This window comes from Callorhinus ursinus, unplaced genomic scaffold, assembly GCF_003265705.2.
Source record: "Callorhinus ursinus isolate GAN/ISIS: 27379988/994484 unplaced genomic scaffold, GSC_fseal_2.0 scaffold87, whole genome shotgun sequence".
Classification (NCBI taxonomy): Eukaryota; Metazoa; Chordata; class Mammalia; order Carnivora; family Otariidae; genus Callorhinus; species Callorhinus ursinus.
In genome coordinates, this window is record NW_027397149.1 from 1,098,563 (window position 1) to 1,121,825 (window position 23,263).

The 23,263-nt window shown below is 55.9% G+C and overlaps 2 protein-coding genes across 5 annotated transcripts; one reads left to right on the top strand and one right to left on the bottom strand.

Moving 5' to 3' along the window:
- Nucleotides 1-529: 529 nt before the first annotated feature.
- SEZ6L2 (seizure related 6 homolog like 2) lies at nt 530-18,667 on the bottom strand. 4 transcript variants are annotated; one of them, XM_073888178.1, is made up of 18 exons: nt 17,949-18,662; nt 16,893-17,024; nt 15,908-16,207; nt 15,397-15,536; nt 14,921-15,122; nt 10,656-10,841; nt 9,837-10,005; nt 9,047-9,210; nt 6,485-6,685; nt 5,926-6,064; nt 4,948-5,144; nt 4,615-4,809; nt 2,579-2,770; nt 2,304-2,495; nt 1,749-1,787; nt 1,437-1,554; nt 1,213-1,334; nt 530-742 (listed from the first exon to the last, which is right to left on the bottom strand). In XM_073888178.1, exons 1-17 carry the CDS (start codon nt 18,025-18,027, stop codon nt 1,220-1,222), a joined length of 2,760 nt encoding a protein of 919 aa, XP_073744279.1. In that variant the 5' UTR covers nt 18,028-18,662; the 3' UTR covers nt 530-742; nt 1,213-1,219. The 4 variants fall into 4 exon arrangements, with proteins under 4 accessions (XP_073744279.1, XP_025709569.1, XP_073744281.1 ...); XM_025853784.2 differs by having other exon boundaries at nt 1,213-1,309; nt 17,949-18,656; XM_073888180.1 differs by lacking the exon at nt 1,749-1,787 and having other exon boundaries at nt 17,949-18,667.
- A 524-nt stretch (nt 18,668-19,191) lies between these two features.
- ASPHD1 (aspartate beta-hydroxylase domain containing 1) lies at nt 19,192-23,135 on the top strand. Its single transcript, XM_025854031.2, has 3 exons — nt 19,192-21,017; nt 22,285-22,398; nt 22,936-23,135. The coding sequence occupies exons 1-3, from the start codon at nt 20,138-20,140 to the stop codon at nt 23,043-23,045; spliced, it is 1,104 nt and encodes a 367-aa protein (XP_025709816.1). The 5' UTR covers nt 19,192-20,137; the 3' UTR covers nt 23,046-23,135.
- The last annotated feature ends 128 nt before the right edge of the window (nt 23,136-23,263 follow it).

Genomic DNA, 23,263 nt, shown 5'->3' on the forward strand with positions numbered 1-23,263 from the left:
TCCACACAGGCTGAGCCGAAAGCCGGGCGTTTTGTCCCCAGGCCAGCCCCCTTGACATTGCCCTGTTCCCCGTCTTGGAGCTCCATCGATTTCCCAAACTGTTCCCTTTCCCCCAGGCCTCTCTCCAGCCCACCCGTGACCCACCTTCCCACACCCCACCAGCCCAGTTACAAATGGTGGTTTTCTGTTTATTGCTCAAAACCAAAAATCCAGAAGCAAAGGTGGGGAGATTGTGGGCTGGGTGATGGCATGAAGCGGGTAGGGGGCCTTGTTCCTGCTTTCCCCCTCATCCCTCTTCTGACCCTCCGGAGCCCAGGGGTGAGGCCTGTGGCCAGAGCAACTGGGAAGAGCCTTCAGGGCCAAGGGAATAGCAGAACTCTCAGGCAGTCCTTGGGGGGGGGGGGCGGTGCCCTGGGCCGGAGGGGCCCCAGGAGTTGCAGAGGGGCTGAGTTCCCCTCCCAGGGTCCAAAAGCCAGAAGGGCGGGAGGGGAGGGGCAGGCCCCTTGTTTGGCAACTGAGAAGAGGAGGCTTGGGCGGCAGGATGCTGGTTTATTTACTGTAGGGTCCCGGGGCCGTCAAAGCCCCCTCGTGGGACCAAGAGACTATTTACACAGCAGGGAGGAAAGGAGCCAGAGATGAGGTCCTGTGCTCCTCCCTGCCCAGAGTGGGGAGGGGAAGGGCGTCCTGGGTCCTGCAGCCTTAGTCTTGGGATTCAGATGGAAACTTCATACTCCCGTGTATCCTGGAGACAGAGAGATGGGGTCAGTTGCTGGAGCGGGACGGGGATGGAGGAGGGAACAAAATGGGAGGAGGCATCCATCAGGGAGGGGAAAGACCTGGGTTTTTAAAATAACATGGATCATGAGGTTTGGGAGCCATGGGGTGGGAATGGGGCTGAATCTGGCCTGGGGATATTTGGTTCATCTTACGGTATCTTAAAATCACACACAAATCTGAGTTTTTGGGTTGTCTTGAACAACTGGAAGACCTGGCAACTGGGCCTAAGTTTTCACTACAGACTAGATGGGGCACAAGTTGGCCCCTTAGCCACAGTCCCCACCATGCCTCCACTCCCGACCAGGCACACCCGACTTGCTGTGTTGCAGCTGAGTTTGAAATCCCCAAGATGGGTATTACAGAGACTTTGAGAGAAAGATCTGGAGCCCTGGGGGAGCTGAGATGTGGCTCTCCAGGGGGAGGGGAAGAGCTCACCCCAGCTTCATACAGTGGGTTGCTGAAGTCTGACTCCACAGTGATGGGGCTGTAGGAATGGGAGCCCGAGAAGCCGAAGAGGGATTTTCCCTGTAGTCTGGGAGAGGGAGGAGATAGAGGGGCTTATCGAGAGGTGAGCCCCCAACCCCCCCCTCACCCAGGCATCTGTGCCAGGCAGGCAGGACGTCTGCCCTGGCGAGCAGCTCCCCGAGTAGGGTACTTACTTGGTGTAGTATATGTAAACGCCACTGCCGAGGACAATGACCAGGCCTAGGGGCAGCAGGATGGCCAAGGCGAGGTTCCCACCCTCCAGCTGCCGCGACGGGTCTGTGGTCTGGGTCACTGGGGAGAGGAGAGGCCAGTGAGCTGGGGCTGGGCCCAGCCCACTGGCCTCTCCCAGCCTCCTGCCCTGGGCCTCGAACCCTGGGCCTCAAACCCTGGGCCTCACCCCTCCGGGGCCGGGCCTCCTGCCCCCGGCCTCTGCCTTGCCCTCCCGACTCGGCCAGGCCTGGGTCTCCACCTGTGCCCTCACTGACCTTCCAGTTTTCGGTTGTCCAGGAGCTCCTCATAGGCCACTGCAGGGAGAGGAGGGGGAGGGGACGGGGTCTGAGCCAGGGAGGGAAGGAGGCTGGGTAGAGGCCGGGAGCCCAGTGGGGCTGGGCTGGACAGCCTGGTTCTCTCTGCCCTCTGCTCAACATAAACTTTAGCCTTCCTTTGGTGGGGGCCAGGGGAGGAGTAGTCAGGGCAGGGCCTTCTTCCTCCTTCTCCAGACCCCGAGAAGTTCAGGGTTCTTGGGCAGTCTGAACTAATCGGGTCTGTAGAATTTGTCAAAAATGGGGAACCTGAGACCTACCCAGAGGGCAAGAGACTTCCAAGCCAAGGCCCCCTCTGCTACATCCCTTAGGACAATTCCATGACCTTGAAATTCCCCAGGACCCCTGGGTGTACTTGTGAGGACCAGATCCCACAGGAGGTGAATGGGGAGCTCAGCAGGGTTACCGTTGCTCTCAAATTTGCTACTACCTGACTTTCCCAGTCCCGTCACTCCCCAGACCCTGCCGTGCCCCCTCCTGCCCTGTCTGCCCGGGCACCTTTGCAGAGTGGGGGCTGGCTGGTCCACTGGGAGGGGTGGCCGGGCACACAGGTGATGGTGACCTCGCCGATGAGCTCAAAGCCTTCGTAGCAGAAGAAGCGCAGAGACTCGCCGGCCTGGTAGTGATGCTTGTACAACGTCTGATAGCCGTTCTCTGGCACCCCTGGGTTCAGGCACGGCTCATACTTCACTGCAGGGCATACGTCAGTCACCTCCTGGCTCGCTGCTGAGCAGGCCACCCAGCCACCCTTCCCAGGGTGTCCCCAGACTCACAGGCACACTTGGGGACCCGGTCGCTCCACTTGGGTGTGCCCGTGTCCCGGCTGTAGCAGGTGAGCACGGCCGCCCCCTCCAGGCTGTACCCCGGCAGACAGCGGTACTGGACGTGAGAGCCCACAGGGAAGCCAGCGTCTGAGGTGGTACGGTGCCCGTTGGTGATCTCACCAGGGTCGGCGCAAGTCATGACTGTTGGCGGGAGGGCAAGTTCAGGGGGAGCTCAGGCCTTAAAAGATCTCCCGGAAGCTGAGGGCCGGGAGCTGCCTGAGCCATGGGCCATTTTCGCCCTAAGCAAACCCCCATCTCCCACCATTTCCTCCAAATGAAGAGATCAGAAGTTGGAAAAATGGAAAATTTGGTGCACTTTAGATTTCAGGCTTCTGCCAGAAAAGAGCAGTGGGGACAAGCCAGGCCCCCATCTGAGGATGAAATGTGAAATATTTTGCCCCCGTACCAGAGCATGTGACTACATCCCAGCGCCGCCGGTCCCGCACGGTGGTCTTAGGCGGGGCGGCACGGCAGCTGTGCTCCTTAGAGGGGCCCAGCCCTCCTGCTCCGCTCGTCCAGTCATCCCCAGCACCCTCCACTCACTCGCACAGCCTGCCCTGCAGGTGCTCGTTTACAACCTTGTGCAAATAACAATCAGAGCCATTTCTTGTATATGGACCTCTGCTAAATGCTTTACAAACAGTATCCTATACCCTGAGGATCCCGAGACGTCACCGTGACTCATCTAGCGGGGCTCAGGGCGGTCAAATAACTGGCCCATGGCCCCTCAGCCCCGTCAGAGGCCCAGAGCACTGGGCTGAGACTCAGAGACTTGGGTCTCAGCTCAGCTTCAGGCTCAATGTGCTGCCTTGGCCGGGCCCTATCCCCTCTGGGCCCTGCCTCCATCCCTTCCCCTGTCCTGTCTGGGTTTCAGACTGGACATCCTGTCAGTCCTTCTCGAGATGGGGAGCTGGGTCAACCAGAAAGTTTTCCTTGTGTCCAGCACAAATCTGCTTTCCTGAACTTGACCTCATCGGTCCCACCATTGCCCCCCAGGGCCAGGTGGAAGACCTACAATCCCATATCCTTGTGGCAGGCTTCCCCAAATTTGGAGAAAATGACAAGACGCCACCGCTTTCTGCTATTCTAAGAGATAAACACTCCTAGCTCCTTCAAATATCACCTCCTCTGTGAAATCTCCTGTCCTCTCCCCGGAACAATGAACCACCCCACTTCCCACAGCGCTTCTTTATTATTTATAGCAGCTACTAAACTGTTCATGCAGAGGTACTGTGTGAAAACTCTTCACAGCCCTTATTCCTGTTTCACCGGTGAGGCAGCCACGACTCAGAGATGTTAAGTACTTTGCACCGAATCACCCTGCAGTTAACGGCTCTGTAATATCCTGAGCTGTTTAAATGTCCCCCTTCTGGACTGCGAGCTCCGCCAGGATCAGGAGGGACCCCAGCCCCTCTGCATAACCGCAACCCAGCATGGGGCTTCAATGACTGCATTAAAATAAACCAAGTTCTCTGACCAGCCTAGGCCCCAGCGAAGTGACTCCCCGTAACGTCAAGGGTGGGGGACTGAGACTGGAGCAGGGTCTAGAAGGGGAAGAGCTGAGCACAGAGTTGACGGGGGCGGGCCCGGGGAGGGGCGGGATTCTGACGCGACAGAGGCGGGACCAGGAGGGGGTGGGGGCGGGACCACGAGAAGGTAAGGCGGGACCCAGAGGAAACCCGGTCAGAGCCCGGAACAGTGCGCGGGAGAGGGGCGCAAACCGGAGATGAGAGCGGGGTCCAGAGGGGACAGTTTCGGGACACCGAGGATCAGAGGAGTGGAACCCAAAGGCTTAAGGGACGGGGCCTGAGTAAGATCCGGGCAGAATCCACAGCGAAGGGTTGAGAAACTCGGCCGGGACAGGGGCGAGGGCAAAAAGGGACAGAAGCTGGCCGCAGAGGGGATGGGCGGGGCCCAAGCGGAGCGGCCAAACCCCGACGGGCAGGGGCGGGGCCATGAGAGACCTGGGCGGGGCCCGGGCTCACTCTTTTGGCAGGCGGGCGGCGCCGCGCTCCAGGACAGGTCCCACTGGCAGGTGAGGATGTCGGAGCCGAGCAGCTCGTAGCCAGGCTCGCACTGGTAAGTAAGCACCGTGCCCCGGATCAGGTCCCCGTGGGAGGCCGTCCTCCAGCCCCACTCCGGAGGTGGCAGCTCCGGGCACGTGTCGTTCCTCGGGACCTCTGCAGGGGGGTGACAGCGAGTTTGGAGGCTGTCCTGCGACCGACTCCGGGAGCCCTTCCAGCCTCGGGGGCCGCGCCCCTCCCGGGATCCCTGGCCTGCCGGACCCCTGCGCATTTCAGGACCCTAGACCTCGGTACCTTTGAAATGCAACACGAAACCCTGCCCCAGGCCCGGGTTTGGGGGCCCTGGCGGTGCCTGGAACTGTAGCGTGAGGTCAGGCCCAGAGGAGAGGAGGCGGCGGCGCGGTTGAGGTCCCCGCAGCTGGGCCAGGACTCGGGCGCTGGGACCGTCCCCGTCGAACAATGTCAGCATGTCCCCTTCACGCACATTCAGGCTGCAGGGAGTGGAACCAGATGTGCAGGCTGGGTTACGATTGGCCCCTCCTATGCGGTTCTGCCCAATCCCTAACCCAGTTCATTAGGAACCCTACCTACTTTCCAGCTCTGTCCACATTCCCCCATCCCAGGTCTGGCCGCCCTTTGAGCAATTATGGGCTTCTCTGTGCTAGCCCCTCCGGGTTCCACTCGTTCTGTGGCTCTTACCAGTTCCTGTTTCCTGATTCCCAGCCCAACTCCTTAGGAACTCCTCGAACTCTCTGGCCCCTCCTCCATCCCCAGGTGATGCACAGTCTCGCTCAAGTGTGGCCCAACTCCCTGCCCCTGCCAGGAGTATCCGCTTTGGGGCCATGCCCACTTCTGGTTCCATCCGGTCACATGGCCATCTCATACTAAATCAGCTCACTGGCTTCTCCCCACACCCACCACCACCTCGCATGATGGTGACTAGGCCGCAGTTTGGGCCTGGGTTCCTGGAAACCCCTCCAGGGGCAGCCTCAGAAATAGCCAAAGAGTGAGAGACACCAGGCCAGAGCCCTCTTTTCACACTATAGCCCCTGCAGAAGGCTGCATTACCCGTGTCCTTGTCCAGAGTCGCCTGGACAAATCCAAGGCGATTTGTACCTAGGTCTACCTGACAACCCACACCCCCATCCTGAACCCTTAGTCGCCTCTTTCATCTTGCGCAGCCAGCCAGGCTCACAGCGCAGGCTAGGGTGTTGTCATACCACACTTCACTGAGCCCACACCCATCACACCCCCGGCAGCACCTGAACGTACATCTCAACTTGGAGCAAGATGCGCTTCTCTTCCTGGACGTGCAGGCCCCACACACAGTCCTGGCCGGGGCTATAGCTCTGGGGCCAGTCGGGAGAGAGGACCACACCAGCCGCCTCTGACAGCTCCCCTCCACACATGGCTTGGGGACAAGGGGGGGCAGAATCGGAACTCAGTCTTCATTTCACCAAGGGCCTCACCACTCCCAGCTGGGTGCACCAGACCGCCTCACAGGCTCCCTGTTACCTACTACCTGTGCCCAACCCCCGGCCCTGCTCTCACCTAACCCCGCCCACTCTCCAGCCTATGCATTACCCCCATCACATGACTTAGCTCCAGCTGGAGCTCTTCGAGACATTTGGGTTGTGACCCCTAAATTCTGTAACAAACCCACCAATTTATTCAGCTAAGAAAACTATCTCTGAAAAGGACAAGGATTTACCCAAGGCCTGGGTTTACTGGGTTTGGATATGCAAGTCTCCTTCCTGAATGGCCTCCCTAAGATCCCCAGCTCAGGGTAGTCTGCAGACCGAAGGAGCTCCTACGGACGTGGAGGGCTCACCCTTGCAGGCTGGCTCTGTGTCGTTCCAGTGGGGTTCTGTGGGATCCACACATTCGATGGCATTTGGGGGGCCAGGGGGCTCCAGGGCATATCCTGGGAGGCACGAGAAGGTGGCCAGTGCCCCCGGGCGGTACTCAGGGTCCGTAGTGGTGACATTGCCGTGTGCCAGGAAGGGAGCGAAGCAGCGATCTTCTTCAAAGGCTAGAGAGGGGGTCAGTCCCAGAAAGTAAGCATGAGGATGGGCCTCAGGGGATCTCAGACTTGGGGGGACTTGGGCTGAATTCAAGTGTGCTTTGGCCACTTGGTGGGCTGTTTAAAATGGAATGCCTTTGGGCTTAGCTTTCACTCTCCAGTCTCCCGAAAATCCTAACCTTCTCACTCACACATATATGTTACCTTCCTGGCCTCTAGAGGGAAACCCTTAGGCTAGTCAAATCCCAGCCCTCATTCTACGGATAAGGAAACTGAGGTCCACAGACAAAAAAATCACTTGCCCAGTGTCACACAGAATCAGGTCTCAAACCCAGATTGCTTGATTCCCAGCCAGAGCCACTTGGTTTTGGAAACTGCAGAGGAGGGAGGGGAAAGGGTGCCTTTGGAGAACTGGCTCATGCAGGTGTGTTCTCTCCTCAAAAATAACAGTAGAGGGGCACCTGAGTGCCTCAGTGGGTTAAGTGTCTGACCCTTGGTTTCAGCTCAGGTCATGACCTCGGGGTCGTGGGATCAAATGGAGTCAACATTGGGCTCTGCACTCATCGGAGAGTCTACTTGTGGATACTTTCTCTCCCTCTGCCGCTCCCCCTGCTCATGCTCTCTGTCTCTCTCTCTCTCTCTCTCCCTAAAGTAAATAAATAAATCTTAGAAAGAGAGAGAGTGCAGGGGTTGGGAGGGGCAGAGGGAGAGGGAGAGAGAGAATCTTGAGCAGATGCCCTGCTGAGTGCAGAGCCCGACTTGGGTCCTGATCTCACGGCCCTGAGATCATGACCTGAGCTGAAGCCAAGAGTCGGCCGCTTAATGACTGACCACCCAGGTGCCCCATAAATGATCTTAAAAAAACAAAAGAACAGATTCTCCCCACCCTTGATTATCCATGCTGTAGCTAGAATCCAAAAATGCAGTGAATGCAGAAGCTACTCAATTTTGACTTTGGACTAACTCAGCAAAAATGAACATTTGGAGATCATTTTAGTTTTTGCCCACGTGATCGTGTCTTAGCTGCAAAACGATCAGAGGAATCTGAAGCTCATGGAGCAGCAGTGGTCCACAACTAGGGAGGCAGACCTCAAACCTGGGAATTGTTTTCACATTTTCAAATCTAACAGGCAATTTATTTTTCAGATCTACTGTTCTAGTTCACTGTTACTTAAACCGGATGAGGTGTCATGTCCAAATCCTATGCATCCATCAGGGCCCAGTGCCAATTCCATTTCTCCCTTGATTCACACCAGAAACCAGCCCCTCCCCTCTCTGAGCATTTTACTTTCTTTGTCTCTCTCCTGCTACTGCTTGCACAAATCCTCTGCTCCAGGCACACTGAAATTCTCTATTTCCCAAACAATACCAGGCCTTTCTCTACTGTTGCTCACACTGTTCCATTCATCTGAGATGCTCATCCCTAATCTCCCTCTTTTAGAATTCTCTCTATCCTAGGAACACCTGGGTGGCTCAAGCAGTTAAGGGTCTGGCTCTTGATTTCTGCTCAGGTCATGGTCTCAGGGTTGTGAGACTGAGCCCCACATTGGGCTCCACACTGGGCATGGAGTCTGCTTGGGATTCTCTGCCTCTCCCCACCCCCTCTCTCTCACTCTCTAAAAAATAAATAAAATAAAATAAAATAAAATAAAATAAAATAAAATAATAAAATTCTCTCTATCCAGTAAGGCCCAGCTCAAATGCCTCTTCCTTCTCCCATGAGCACTGACCTCCTTGTTTCTACCTGTCCAGCATCTAGTCCCCCTTCTTCTGTTCATAGCACTCCTACTTTCATTTTGGGACACATGCCTCACCCATTTCCAGTCTATGAGGTCCAGTTAGGGCCAACTATGGATGGTCATATGATGTGGATCTGCCAATCATAACACCACCTGCCCTGAGCTTCAGTGATTGGCTCAGGTGTAGACACAATGACCTAAGCCAGAAAAATGAGAGCCCCTTCCTGGCATTTTTGCTGAAGCTCTTAGCAAAGTGGTACCCTTTCTCTTTCTGATGGACTTACTATGTTGGTGGTACGTCAGTCTGGAACTGCTAGGTGCACCACAGACTGACAGCCTGACTGACGGTGAAGCCAACACAGAGGAAAGCACTGAGACATGAAGGTGCCTGGTCTCTTGGCTGTGCACCTGGATCCAGCCCTCTGTGAAACTTAAACGGGAAAACCCACCCCAGGAATTAGAAGGGGTCCACATGAGGGGATCCTTGTAGTTTTGGGGTGGGGAGGAAGTTAGTTTCCGGAGATCCAAACACAGAGATGAGCAGGGACAGGGTATGTGCTTGTGATCATACCTGGCCATCAACAAGACGGGAAAGTGCAGGAGTTGGGGCCCCCCGGAGGAGGGCACTTACCTTCAAATCGGAGGCTTAGCAGCAGGGGATTGGCAGGTGTCTCTGAAAGCAGCTCCACATAGAGGGACTGGGCATCACTGATGAGACCCCGCTCTGGGACGTCATCCATGTCCGAGTCATAGATGACTGGGGAGAGGGGACTCCCGCCTGAGCGCACCATCAGCCTGGGATGGACAGAAGGGTGGCCAGGAGCTCAGTTTCCCCTCAGAAGCTGCCTCGCCTCTTGCTGGCTCTCCTAACTCACTTTCACAGCTATTATTTTCAAGCATTGACTATGTACCATGTACGCTAAGCCTTCACACATTTTATCTCATTTACTTTTCACAAAAGCCCTCGAGTCAGTACGATTTATTATCCCTGATTTTATAGATGAGGAAACTGAGGGCCAGAAAGAGTCACCTGCCCAACATCACTAGTGGTAGCGCTGAGGTATCGGTTTGTTAGGCAAGGGATGGTACCAATGATGATGACGAAGACAAACACATTTACCAGGCTCACTGTGTGCCTGGCACCCTTCTAAGCACTTCACGTATCTTAACGCATTTGTCCTCATAGAAACCATCAGAAGGAGGTCCTATGATCTCCGTTCTACTAAAGAGGAAACTGAAGCACACACAGGGTCAATGATTCGTCTAAGTTTGCACAGCTGTACCGCCTAAGAAAGGGGAAGGACTAATCTGTGTTTGACACACATTTTAACTGGGATCCACCCTGGATCTGTCTGACTCCCCACTGCAGCCTTCCTATTTCCCGGAGGTGGGGACCTCTGACCCAAGGCCCAGACCCTCACCGGTCATTGTCCTCATCCAGTGAGACCCTCTCGAAGTGCAGGTGAAGCCGGCGTCCCTCAGCTGCTTCGATAACCCAACGGCAGGTGAGGTTGGGCCCTGCCGCTCCCCCAGGCTCAGGGGACACAATGCGGCCCAGAGTAGCATTGTGGATGGTGCCACCACAGGATGCTGTGGGTAGAGGGGAGACATGTTAAGGTGACTTGTCCTCATGTCTTCAGAGCTGTTACATCCACACCTTTGGTTGAGACCTGGACTCAGAGTGGTCTCTGCCTTACGGGCTCAGCCCAGAGGATGGGACCTTTTCCAAGGCCATCACCCAGGAGGGAACCAGCCCTAGAATAGAAAAACCCCAGAATGGACACCCCCTAGGATGGAAATCCTGCTAATATGAACACTCCCTGGCATGGGGAGTTATGAGGGATCCCCAAAATTGAAGCCCTCAAATGGAAATCAAGATGGGATCCCTGGGATGAAAATTCTCCAGGATAGAGATCCTCTAAATATGGACCTCCAGAATGGTTTCCTGGAGGATGAGGAGTCTCTGAAAGAAGAGACCTCCAGAATGGTGACTCCCCAAATGGAAACACTTTAGGTAGGACATCCCCAGATAGAGACACCCGCGCCTGCCAAGGATGGAGATTCTCCAAGGGTAGAGACCTTCTGTGTAAAGAGCTCCAGATGGAGACACCAGGATAGGCCCTCTTCCAGGCAGAAACCCCTTCAAGATGGATGTTCCCCAAAGATAGGGACTGCCAAGATAGTACCCTCCCAATGGGGCTTCCAGAACAGAAGCCCCACCTATCGTGCAGGAGACTCACCCATGCAGCTGGGGGGTTCACCGCTCCAGGCTGGCCGGGTGCCGTTGAGGCAGGTAAGGGTCTCCTCACCCTGCAGCTGGTAGCCTGAATCACAGTGGAAGGTGGCAGTGCCCCCAGGGTGCAGGTCAGTCACGCTCACATCCCCATGGGCTGGCCGGGGAGGGAAGCCGCAGCTCAGGAGGTAGGCTGGATCAGGCAGAGCAGGGAGAAGGAGGACTTTCTTTCCCATGCCAACCGCTCTCACCAACCCCCTAGCATTTCCTTCCCTCTTCCCAGGTCCCCTGGTGGCACAGACAGCTCCATACTGGAGTTCTCATACGGGCACTTGGTCTCACGAAGAGGCAATCTCAACATTCCTTCTCTCCCCTAGTCTTTGTAATCCACCCACTTTGGCCTCCATTTTATAGATGAAGTATCTGAGACCCAACGAAATTCTGGCTTTTAGCACTCACTTGCTGTGGTGACCTCACGCAAATCAGTTGACCACTGTGAACCCAGCCAGCTCTAATAATAACATATAGTATTTGCAGAGCTTGTCCAGCTTCTAAAATGAGTTCATGCAGTGCTTTTGAGGTAGTCAGAGTAAGGCTGTGATCCATTTTCCAGATGTAGCAATTGGTTATTAAGTGCCTCAAAGTATTTTCTCCCCTCTGCACACACGCTCTTTCACTGAGGTGCATGGTGGGAGTAGACCCTCAGCTTTCATCCAGAGGAGCCACATGAAACTCCTTTAGGAGCTTTGACTATCTTGTCATTGCAGACCTTAATACTCAGTGCCCCCTCAGTGAATCCCCCCTCAATGAAGCCGAAGTGCTAGGAAGGGCTTTGCTTTCCTTAAGGAACTGGTTTCTCTTCTCTCTTGCAGTGAGAACCGAGTGGTCTCTCTTTTTGTGCTGGCTGCTAAGAAGCTCAGAACCAGATTAAGGCTTGTCCCTAGCAACGATGGCTTGTCCATCCACATTCTATTTTTTTCATCTTTATAAGCACTTCCTGGTACCCATTTTCTTATTTCATTTAATTTTGCTGCACTCTTTTTTGAAAGCCTCCTGAAACTCTTGTGGAATCACAAGAGATAAAACAAATAAATAGATAGTGACTCGGGGGGAGCACCTGGCTGGCTTAGTCAGAAGAACGTGGAACTCTTGATCTTGGGGTCATGTGTTCGAGCCCCACGTTGGGTGTAGAGATTACTTAAATAAGTAAACTTTAAAAAAAAGGAAGGAAGGAAGAAAGGGAGGGAGGGAGGGAGGAAGGAAGGAAAGAAGGAAGGAAGTGACTTGGCAGTAGACAATGGACCCTAAATTTGGTCCTGACACAGTTCTGTGTGTCTGTTTCTGGGTAGCCATGCTTGGGAGGTTCCAGCTTGTGTGGGCCTTTGTTTTTGCTGACTCTCCAGCCCTGAGTGTTTCTGTCAGAGACCTGGTCTCCCTACTTCAAAATTCAACAAGCATTTCCTTGGCTGGGTGCTAGTGCAGAGAGGTGAAAAAGACCCAGGCCTTGTCCTCTGAGAGTCCACAGTCTACTGAGATAGACCCCAAAAGCTTCTAGAACACAGTGGTTTAAATGAATATTAGCCTCTTGATGGCTCTCCACGACCAACAGAATCAAACCCAAATGCTTTGGATTGACATTCAAGCCCCTTCCACCACTGCATCCAGCCCAACACCTCCAGCTTCAGTTCTTAGCACCCACAACCCATATAGCCTACACAGTGTAGTTTTGTGACGTCATTTCCCCTACCTGCAAGGCCCTTTTCCCACTCTTTCTCATCTTTCAAGGAGTAACTTAAGTACCACCTTTTCCAGGAAGTCTTCCTGACCCCTCCCCTCTCCCATAGAGTTAGTCTCTTTCTTGCCTCCACACCTGTGCATGCATAATTTTATCATCACATGAACTGCTGCCTATTGTATGGTGAGACTGAACCAGGCCTTATTTATTTTGTCTCCCAAAAGCCTAGCCTAACCGATCCATCGATGCAGCCCAGAGGTGGTATGCAACCATACAAACTGGATTGGGAGACGGGTACACCCGACTTCCAGTTCTAGCTCCACGACTTATTTGCTGTGTCACCTTGAGCGGGTGATGCCACCTCGGGGCAGGGGGGGTGGCTGTCACCTGTAAATAGCAGTAATAAGTCCCATCATTGACAACCGGCCTTCCAGTTAAAGGAAAGAGACACGCAAAGCACCTCACACGTAGAAAGTGCTCAGAAAATCTTAAGCAGTTGTCCCTCAGTCTCGATTGACGAACGACTGGGAGTCGGGGCTGAGGATGTGCCTCCCTACTCTGCGGTGTGCTTGCGGGTGTCTGAGCGATCCCTATAAGCCTTTGTTCCTCTCAGGGAGGAGTGGCCAGTGGCCACCGTCGGGGGGCTGCGAGAAGTGCACGAAACAACAGTTGGCACCAGGGTTTTGTAAACGGGAATGTTTGCTGGGCTTGGGGCGAGCAGTGACGGAGCCTTTGGCCTTTCAGAGAAGCTAATGAGGCCACTCTGGACCAGAGGCCCCAGCTAGTGCTGACTGGGGAGGGCTTAAACAGGGCCTCGGTCCCAGAGGTGCCTGGAGAAGCCGCAAGGCAGGGAAGACTGAGGCAGGTAATGAAGGCCAATTTATGCAATAGCCCTGCTTCCCCAAATGTTCCACTTTGTCTAAAGAGTCCTATTTTCAGTGCCCTAGGGAAGTGGCTGCATAAGGGAGCCAGCAGTGAGCCATTTTGTACCATTGGAAGTCCAGCCCTTGGCCCTAAGCCCTCAGGCATGCCCTTGCTCCCTGCTGACCTGACCGCCAATTACGTGGCCCCCAACTCACTGGCCCCTCCGTGAATAGGTCTCTCCAGCTTGCACATATGAGTCCCTGGGGCCCAAGCAGAGGCCTCAGGAGAAACTGGAGAGGGTGTGAGGCAGGGAGACGGGTTGTATGTGTCCTGGACAAGGCCCACAAGGGATCTGGGGTCAGCAGAGCACACAAGGGGCAGGCAAGGCCATGAGGTGATGTTAAGGGGACATTGGCCGAAAACACAGTTCCCTCTCTGTTTCTGAGCAGCACAGGAAGGGACTTTGGAGATGGCAGCAATGTCTGGAAAGGGACAGTGGGCCGGGCCCCTGGCCTCACACACACACATATGCTAGAACATATGCTTGCACTGTGGGAAGGTTCCCGTACACACAGGTGAGTACGGACGTACACCTGTGTGTAGGTTTTCTGTGGGTGGTGCTCATGAATGCAGTCGTGCATGGATACAATCCCCTCCCACACCCCTCGAAGTCAGCAGGATCTTTCTAGGTCACAAATCTGAGGCTGTCACTATCTTGCTTAAAACGTTTCGAAATGTCTCCATGTCCCTTGCAGGATAAAGTAGTCTGTACTCCTTACTGAAGCTGATGAGGCCCTTCGTGATCTGAATCCAACCTGCCTCCTGGTCTGCTCTCTTGTAGCCTGCTTCTCTCCCACCACTTTCTGGGCTTTTCTGTAGCAGTGACTGACATTTCTGCGCTCTCACTGTGTACCAGACACTATTTGAAGCCCTTGATATGTATTATTAGTTAATTTGGTCTTCCTGATAACACCATGAGCCAAGTATTATGATCCCCATTTTTCAGATGAGACAGTGAGGCACAGGAAGGTCAAGTAACTCACCCCAGGTCACATGGCTAGGACAACTCTAACTTCCATGCTGAATTACTTCAACTCCTCAAGGGGGTCATGCTTTTTCATCCATCTGGACACCTGCCTTTCTCTTTCTCCCCCTCCCACCTTTCCCTAGGAGCTCGTCTTTTGGGTCCCAGCTTCGTTACCTCCTCCAAGAAGGTGTCCCTATATTCCTTAGGAGAAATTTAGGTCCCTTTGAAATTTGTTCCCTCTGCCTGTGTTTCCTTCCTCATAGGGATATAGGCCCTTATCTCATTGAATTATAATCATCCTGATGACTTGTCCATCTCTTTACCTAGATTCTGAGTTCCTTGAAGATTTATATCTGGCTTGTTCATTCCTCTCCCCACGGACAACCCAGGGCCGGTATGAAATGGGTGCTCAATAAACATTTGTTGAGTGAATGGATGAACTGCCACTTGGATGGGAGCACACCCAGACACAGGTCTGTGAGTGTGTGAAATATGTGTGTATAGATCTCCTCTGAGGGCTCTGCCCCCCAGGGTCCTAGTCCGGAGGAAAAGGCCCTGATATCTCCTTGTGCTTAGAAGCCCCCCAGAGATGTCTCTTGTGCCCAGTGTGGGCCCTGCCCTTCCACCAGCACCCCAGCATCCTCACCCTGATAGTGGATCCGGAAGCCACCGCCCCTGGGGACCCGTGGGCTCTGGAAGTGCAGGAGCAGCCGGTTGGTTGGACTCCGAAGGACCTGTCCTTCTCCCAGCATGGAGGAGTTAGCAAGGAGTCGGGGGGCCAGGCCTGGGGACCCCCCACCAGCCAGCACCAGGAGTTCTTCTTCCCGAGATAGGTTCAGCGTCTGCACCTAAAGAAGCCAGACCCAGACCCCCCGCCCCCCAGGACAAGTAAGTCAGGGTGGGTGACCCCTAAGTCCCCCACCGTCTGTTTTCCTTTCCCCTGAATGTGGCAGCCCAGATACCACCGTGACACTGGCCAGATTATAGACCTCCGGGAGAGTCTCTGAGATCCTCAGAAAACAGGCCCATTTGAGTCGGAAAAGTTTCTCTGGTTCCCAGGCCAAACCTGTGCACACACCTGGGCCCAGAGGAAAGGGCTTGGGCGCTTCAAAGTCCGGTTACCTGGATCTCGATGCCGTAGCCGGGGTAGACGTGGATGCTGTATGTGCAGTCCAGGAGCCCCGCGGTGCGGCTGGCGGCACTCCCCAAATCTGGAGACTCCACGTGCCCTTCGCCCTCCGAGATGTTGTTATTACACAGAACTAAAGAGGTACAAGTGGCTGGAGTTGAGTGAATCCCTGTGTTCTTGCCCTCCCAGCCAAGCAACTCCAGGAGCCCTCCCCTGTCTTGTCCCCAGCACCCCTCGGAATCTTTATCCGCTGCTCCCTCTCCCACCCGTGCCCACAACTCCCTTCCCCAGCTGTAATAGAGAGAAAACACACAGCACGGTGCTGGTACACAGCAAGGAGAAACACATGCCAGCCTTTATTATTATTGAGCAGAGGCCCCTCTCCCATCGGGACCCAGACTCCTTCTTCCACACGTTTCCAGCAGCCTCTCCCACTGCATGCCACCCTGCTCTCCCACATTCATGCTCCTGCACACTGTCCCCATCCCCTTTCAAACGCCTCACCTGGGCTGGTCACCGTGGTGGTAACAGTTGTCGTGGTGATGATCGTGGTCGTGGTCTCCTCCTCTCCTCCCTCAGGCCCAAGGGGCGGGCCTGGGGAGGCGGGGCCAGGAAGGGGCGGGGCCGTAGTTTCCGGGGGCGGGGTCAGCAGCTCTGGTGCGGTGGGGCCGGCCCCCCTGCCCCCTTTAGGGGTTACAGCTGTTGTCAGAGGCCCTGTCCCTGGCTCAGTGGCCCGTGGCAGGGAGGGCGCTGCAAGAGTCTGGCCGGCTGGAGGGGTGGCTAGTGTGGGGTCTGGATCAGATCCTGGGACAGTGCAAGGGAAGTCAGGGCGCAGAAGGAGCAAATTGTTGGGCCATGGGTGGGGGAGCAGGGCTGAGGGAAACTGGGGATTCCCCCACTGAACCCAAAAGACCTCCCCCACAAGGTGCAGGCCCCCCACCTCTCCCTTCCGCACCCGAACTCTGCACCCCTTCCCAAGGCTTCCACAGCCTGACCTCCCCACCCCTCCCTCTCCACCTCTCTACCCAGGCCCTTCCGCTTGGCTCTCTCTGGGCAGTCTCCTTGAGCCTCTCCATGCTTCCCCGTTCAGACCTGGCTCCCTTTCCTGTGCACCACTTTCTCCCTCCCTCTTTCTCTCTTTTGCTCTCTCTGGAACTCTTCTTCTCTGTTTAGTCTTCTTGTGGCTCTCTGATTTTATGATTCTAAATCTGCTACTCTCTGCATTTCTCTCTCTTTCTGTGTCTCTCTCCGCCTATTCCTCAGACTCTGGTTCTCTGAGTTTCCATCTATCTTTCTCTCTGACGGTCTGTTTTTCTGTCTGGCTCTGGCTCTTGACCATTTGGTCTCAATTGCCCTGGTTCTCTGTCTATGCCGTTTTGACTCTCTCTGACCATCTCTCTCGGAATGTCTCTGGCTTGGGTCCCCATCTCCCCGAGTTAATGTCCCTCCCTCTTTCTCTATGTCACTCCTACCACTCTGGGGGCCTCACCCGGCAGGTAGCCCATCTCTGGACCCCTCCTCAGCAGGGCCCCATGGAGAAGCTCGGCCAAAGCCTCAGAGGCTGCTGTGGGGGCCTCACTTCCAGGCTCTGGCAGTGCCTCTTCTTCCTTCAGGGGCAGACCTAGGAGATGAAGTTGTGTGAGCCCTTCCACTGCCCCACGCTCCTTCCTTCTCCAGAAAGATCTTTTCCAGAGCTCTTCCTCCCTCCTCAGTCAGCTAGGCCTGCAGGAGCTCAGAGGGTCCCAGACTGGGCTGAGAGCCAAGACTGGAGGAGGGGCTCCCAGCTGCCCCTCACACTCCTACACCTTTCTCTCCACCCCACCCCCCTCCCAGGCTGTGTGGGCCTTCGGTGAGCCTCTTGGCTCTTATGAACCCTGGACAGCACCAGCAGAGGGGAGAGGGGCCACGGAACTACCTTCCTTTTCCCCTCGATGGTGCTCTTCCCCCAACCCTGGAGCTCTGCGGAGGGTCTGGCAGCACCTCCCAGCCCTCGCTTCCGCAATGCCCAGCTTTCTCTCCGGGTTTCTATCTCTGCAGTGTGGCTCTCTCTCTCTCTCTCTCTCTCTCTCTCTCTCTCTCTCTCTCTCTCTCATTCTCTGCAGTCTCTGCCCGCTTCCCTGGAGTCTGGCAAGGGGTCAGAATAGAGGACTGAATATGTGGGCTCTGAGCACTGCCTCTGTTCATCTGTCTTTGTCCATACATCCAAGAACATTTGCATGTGCAATGCCTGGCATCTCTCCCACCCAGGTACCCTGCTTGCTTCTGCCGCCTCCGCAGACATCTCCCCAACTTCCCCAGCCCTTCTTCCTGGATTTAACCCCTGAGACGCTGGCAAAAGCTCCCCTCATTCATTTCCCCACCTTCTCAGTATTGGGGTTTAGGGCTCCAGGTACAAGCCAGAAAGCCGCGGCTTGCCGCTTCCCTGTCAGCTGTACCCCTCCCCTCCCCCAGAAGCTCGGAAAGCCCAGGATGTTCAGAGAAAGGATGGTAGAGGACCCAGCTGGGGACCTTCCCGGGGCCTACCCCCACGCTCCCATGTCCTTACCCTGAATCCAGGGACAGCTCAGCAGAATTAGGAACAGCAGCTGGGGAGGCGGCGGGTGCTGGGCCCTGGGAGTCCCCATGGCGACTCACACCGATTTCTCTCCTCTGCGCCTCTTCTAAATAATCTAGCTGTCACCTTTCCTCTGTCTCCTCTTATTTTTCCCTTTAATTTTCTCCCCCCCCACCCCCCGCTAGCAGTTAGCAAGGAAGACAATTTCTCTGCCCCTTGGGATGGAGGGGCAGAATTGAGCTGGGGGTCGCCTGGATCCCGCCCCTCCTTGCCCAATCTCCTCTGTCCTCTGCTATCAGGTCTTTGGGAGAGGGGGCGCGGCTCCGGCTGCAGGGGGTGGGACCGAGAAGGCCGAAGGGGCTGGGTCGCCTGGGTTACCCTCTCGCTCGGGCGCCTGGGTCCACCGAGCTAGCTGGATCCCAAGCTGGGGGACTGGGGAGAGGCAAGATAGCTTCTGGGGGTCTGGGGTGGGGTCGAGGATCGGGAGGGTCCCTACTGTGCTCTAGCGGGGCTTGGTGGGGAGGGGAGGGGGTTGCGGAACCTGGAGAGCCGAAGCTCGGGCACTAGAGCTGCGGGAGGGAGAAGCTGAGAAAGGTGTCGAGCCCACGTCAGATCCTGGGGACGGGCGAAGGGAGGGGCCTGGGATTTATTTGGGGGCGCCGGGGGAGGGGAGGAAGAAGGAGGAAGTGCAGATGGAGGAAGGAGGGACCACATGAGCCAGACCGTAATCCTCCCTCCCGCGGCCCCTAGGGGAGGCAAAGGAAACTCTGGTCCTAGCTGTAATTACAACCCCTTCCCCCCAGCCTTTCCAGCACATCTGGAATCTGAATCTCCTCTTCCCAGGGTGCCGAGGGGCGGCACAGCTGGGTTCACGCTTGCTCAGCTCCCCAATATGCCCCCTGCCCACATCCAGACACATCCAGACATCCCCCCTCCCCACGGGACTTCCCTTTCCCTTTTACAGCTCCTGTGAAATGGGCTTTCCCCTCCTCCAGGAGAATGGCAAATTTCCACGTTTATGAGAAGTCGAAGGGGCGACAGGCCAAGATCTGGGAAGGAGAGACCCCTTCTCTTACATACATTACCCCGGCCAGCTGCCAGGCAGCTTCAACTTTGATTTTTTTTTTTTTCCTCCTGGCCTCCCTCACAGCGCCTCTGGGCGCCCTTTTCAGCACCACCAGCTAGCGGACAGCTCTTCCCGGCCCCGCCGGAGCGGGCCCGGCCCCCGACGCCGCGGGCGATTGGCTGAAGCCGCCCTCACTGTCAATCAGGCTCCCGGGGGTGGGGTGAGGGGCTGGCTCTAGTGGAGGCGGAGGGGGCAGGGGAGTCACAGGCCGACTGGTCAGGGGATCAGCCGACCTACGGGCGGGCGGCAGTGTCCCTGTCCTCAGTCCGCGAGCGCCGGCCCTGCCCATCAGTCTACGCGCTCGCCCCGCCCCTTGTCTTGCCACGCCCCTCCCTCAGCCCCCGCCCCTTCTTTTCGCATTGCGGGGAGGCTGGAGGTTGGCACAGTGCCCCCTGCGCCCCACGTGGCGCCCCGTCGGGGCGGGGAGGGGAGGCGAATCCGGAGACGACCCCCCCCCCACCCCGGCTGAGATGCGACTGCCACTGGGTGGGGGCGGGGATAGCTAAGCTGAGATGACTGTGGGGAGGGGTGACGTCAGGGTGAGTGGGAGCCAAGGAAGGAACGAGTAGGAGAAAGGGAGGGGGAGAGAGAGAGAGAGAGAGAGAGAGAGAGAAAGACCCGCGGGTCGGGTCGACTGAGAAGCGAGGGCAGAAGGGGGACGAGGGGTTGGAAGGAGAGAGAGAAGCCGCTGCGGAGGACAACTGGTTGCGGGCTCCCGGGTCCAGGTGGGGTAGGAACTGCTGTCGGGGGAAGCTAGAAGGAAGGGAGGGAGAGCTAAGAGAGGCGGGGAGGAGAGGGAGGAGAGAAGAAAGGAGAGGGAAGGACAGAGAGGGTGGGGAAAGGAGAGGCTGAGGGAGAGAAACTGCCGGAAGGAGAAAGGAGAGGGGGTGGGGGGAAGGAAGAGGAGAGAGTTGAAGGAGAAAGAAGAGGTAGAAGGGGAGAGCGATAGAAGGAAAGAAAGAGAAAGGAGGGTTGGGAGGTACTTGAAGGAGGTGAGAAAGAGGGAGATAGAAGGTGAAGAGAAGACCTCAGGAGAGAGAACCAAGAGTGGGAAATGTGGAGGGGAAACAGCCCAGGGGGTAACCCGGGAGCAGCCACAGAGGGAACCGGTGGAGAACTGGGAGGACAGGGGAACTGGGGTCTGGAAGATGCCCCAGGCCTCCTGGTCAGGGCCTCCCTGCCCATCATGCCTGCGTGGCCATCGCCCTTGGCCTCCTCAGCCCTCACCCTGCTCCTTGGAGCCCTCACTTCCCTTTTCCTCTGGTACTGTTACCGCCTGGGCTCCCAAGACATGCAGGCTCTCGGGGCTGGGAGTCGGGCTGGGAGTGTCAGTGGGGGGCCTAGGGGATGCTCTGAGACTGGCAGGCCAAGCCCAGGGAGCTCTGGGGAGCCTGGGGAAGGACCCAGGGCAGAAGGCCTAGTGAGCCGTCGCCTGCGGGCCTACGCCAGGCGCTACTCCTGGGCGGGCATGGGTAGGGTGAGGCGGGCAGTTCAAGGTGGCCCAGGCCCTGGGGGAGGGCCGGGGGTCCTGGGCATTCAGCGCCCAGGCCTGCTTTTTTTGCCAGACCTGCCCTCAGCCCCCTTCGTGCCACGGGATGCCCAGCGGCATGACGTGGAGCTCCTGGAGAGCAGCTTCCCTGCCATTTTGCGGGACTTCGGGGCTGTGAGCTGGGACTTCTCAGGGACTACTCCTCTGCCTCGGGGCTGGTCCCCGCCCCTGGCCCCTGGGTGCTACCAGCTCCTGCTGTACCAAGCAGGCCGGTGCCAACCCAGCAACTGCCGCCGGTGTCCGGGGGCCTATCGGGCACTGAGGGGGCTGCGGAGCTTTATGAGTGCCAACACCTTCGGCAATGCTGGCTTTTCTGTCCTCCTGCCTGGGGCTCGGCTTGAGGGTCGCTGTGGGCCCACCAATGCCCGGGTCAGATGCCATCTGGGTAAGTAGATGCTGCCTACAGAAAACCTCCTTGCCTCCACGATTCCTCCTCCAGACTTTCTTCTCTGCCACCAAAGCTTTCTACACTGTGCTTCTGATCATGCCTCTCTTCTCAGAAATCTTCCATGACTCCCTGTTGCCCACAGCGGCATTTCCTAAGCTTCGATTACCTGCCAACCATCTTCATAAGCTTTGCCATGGTCATTTACCACCTGGACTATGTTTCTTGATACTGATTCCCCTTACATTTTGTTTCACTTACTTATTTAAAAGGAACCTTTATAGAACAATGATAATCAGTATTACTTGCACTGAATGGAAAGTACCCATAAAAACAAATTTAAACTTAAAAAAAAAAAAGCTTTAAAAATTCTAGTTAAATACTGTAGTCTGAGACCGAAGCCTACCCTCTCTTCCTTTAGAAGGGAGCGGTGTTAGGGGGGTGTTAAAGTCATGGTGGCACCAAACTGAGATTCCTTTCTTGTTTTAAAGACTGAGAGAAGATGGAAAAGGAAACAATTTTGTTATTTAATGCAGGGTTATTTAAAACCTTGTGTTGCCTAAAATCATGTCCTGTGCCACCAGTTTGATGTGTCCTTCACTTCAAAGCACACTGGCCTCAGGATCAAGTCCAGATTCTTTCTTCACCTTATCTCCCACCTGTTCCCTTCCTCCCCTTCCCTCCCACCACACATCACATCAGGAGAACCTTCTGGCTGATCCTGGCAGATGCCACACTTGATCCTCAGCCTAGAATGTCTTTCCCCCTTATCACCTATCACCTCCTGGAAAACTCCTACTCAGCCTTCAGGACTCCCACTTTCCAGTGCCACACCTCCTCTGGGCAGGGGGGTCCTCCTATTCCCCATCATTTGAGTTGGCTGCTCAGGTTTCTCACAGCACTTTACTGTGTTGTGGTCCTTGGGCCAAAATGGATCCATTAGTTTTATACTAATGAGGGCCGAGCACACAGTAAGTGGGTTCTTCGGCTAAATAAATTGGCAGAAGCCCAAGAAGAGATGCCGCTTCCTCCAGGAAGCCTTCCCTTTTCTCTGGAACAGCAGACTATGCTTTGCACTGCCTTTCCCCTATCTCCCAGCACTTCTCTCATCTGCTACTATATTGTCATTACATCTGGGACACCTTCCAGAGAGCAAGGAGGGACACCACATGGGGCGTTTGAAGACCTTCAAGCTGCTTTTTGACCAAATAGGGTGGGCCCCTCTGATGGAGGTGGGGGTGTTGGATGCCTGGGTCTCTTTCCACAGGCCTGAAGATTCCTCCCGGCTGTGAGCTGGTGGTCGGGGGCGAGCCCCAGTGCTGGGCTGAGGGACACTGTCTACTGGTGGACGACTCCTTCCTGCACACAGTGGCTCATAATGGTAATGGGCCCCAGTTCTACTAGGAGGAAAGAGAGACCGAGTGGAGGGGCACAGACTAGAGGCTGCGGAATCAGGCCCAACTGGCTCCCTGTCCCGGCACTTCCGCTTTCCAGCTGCATGACCTTGAACAAGTCATATGTAACTTCCCCCAAACCCTGTGAAGTAGGGCGACCACCTGCTTTATCTGGTAACTGCAGGGATTAAATGAGGTCATGGAGGTGCACAGCAAAGTGGTTAACAAGCCCCTGGGCCTGGACCGCCCGGGTTCCTGTCCTACCTCTGGCACTTACTAGCTGTGTGAGCTTGCCCAAGTTATTTAACCTCTTTGTGCCTCAGTTACTTCGTATAAAAATGGGAATAATCATGGTACTGACTTGCAGTTTGTTTTGATGAGTAAGAGTTAACAGGTCTAAGGGGTTAGAACAGAGCCTGGCACTTAATCGCCAAGTGCTGGCTGTTATGAGTATGTGGTGAGTATTCTGGCAGGTAAGGAGTTAATGTCAGCCACTCTCTTGTCTCCATCCCCATTTGCCCTAGGCTCCCCTGAAGACGGGCCTCGGGTGGTCTTCATCGTGGACCTCTGGCACCCCAACGTGGCCGGGGCCGAGCGCCAGGCCCTTGACTTTGTCTTCGCGCCAGACCCTTGAAGGAAGGGGCTCCCTTCAGACACCTGGGCTGGAGAGGTGCTGCACTACTCAGGGATGGCTTGAGTGGTAGCCAGGACCTCCTCTCCGCTGCAGGGGGTGGGGTGGGGCTGCGGGTGGGAACTGGCCAGCCTACACTGAAATACAGATTTTAAGTCCTCTCCTAACCCCTTCGTCCAGCTACCAGCCAAGTAAAAGGCTTGGGGCGGGGGCTCCTGTCC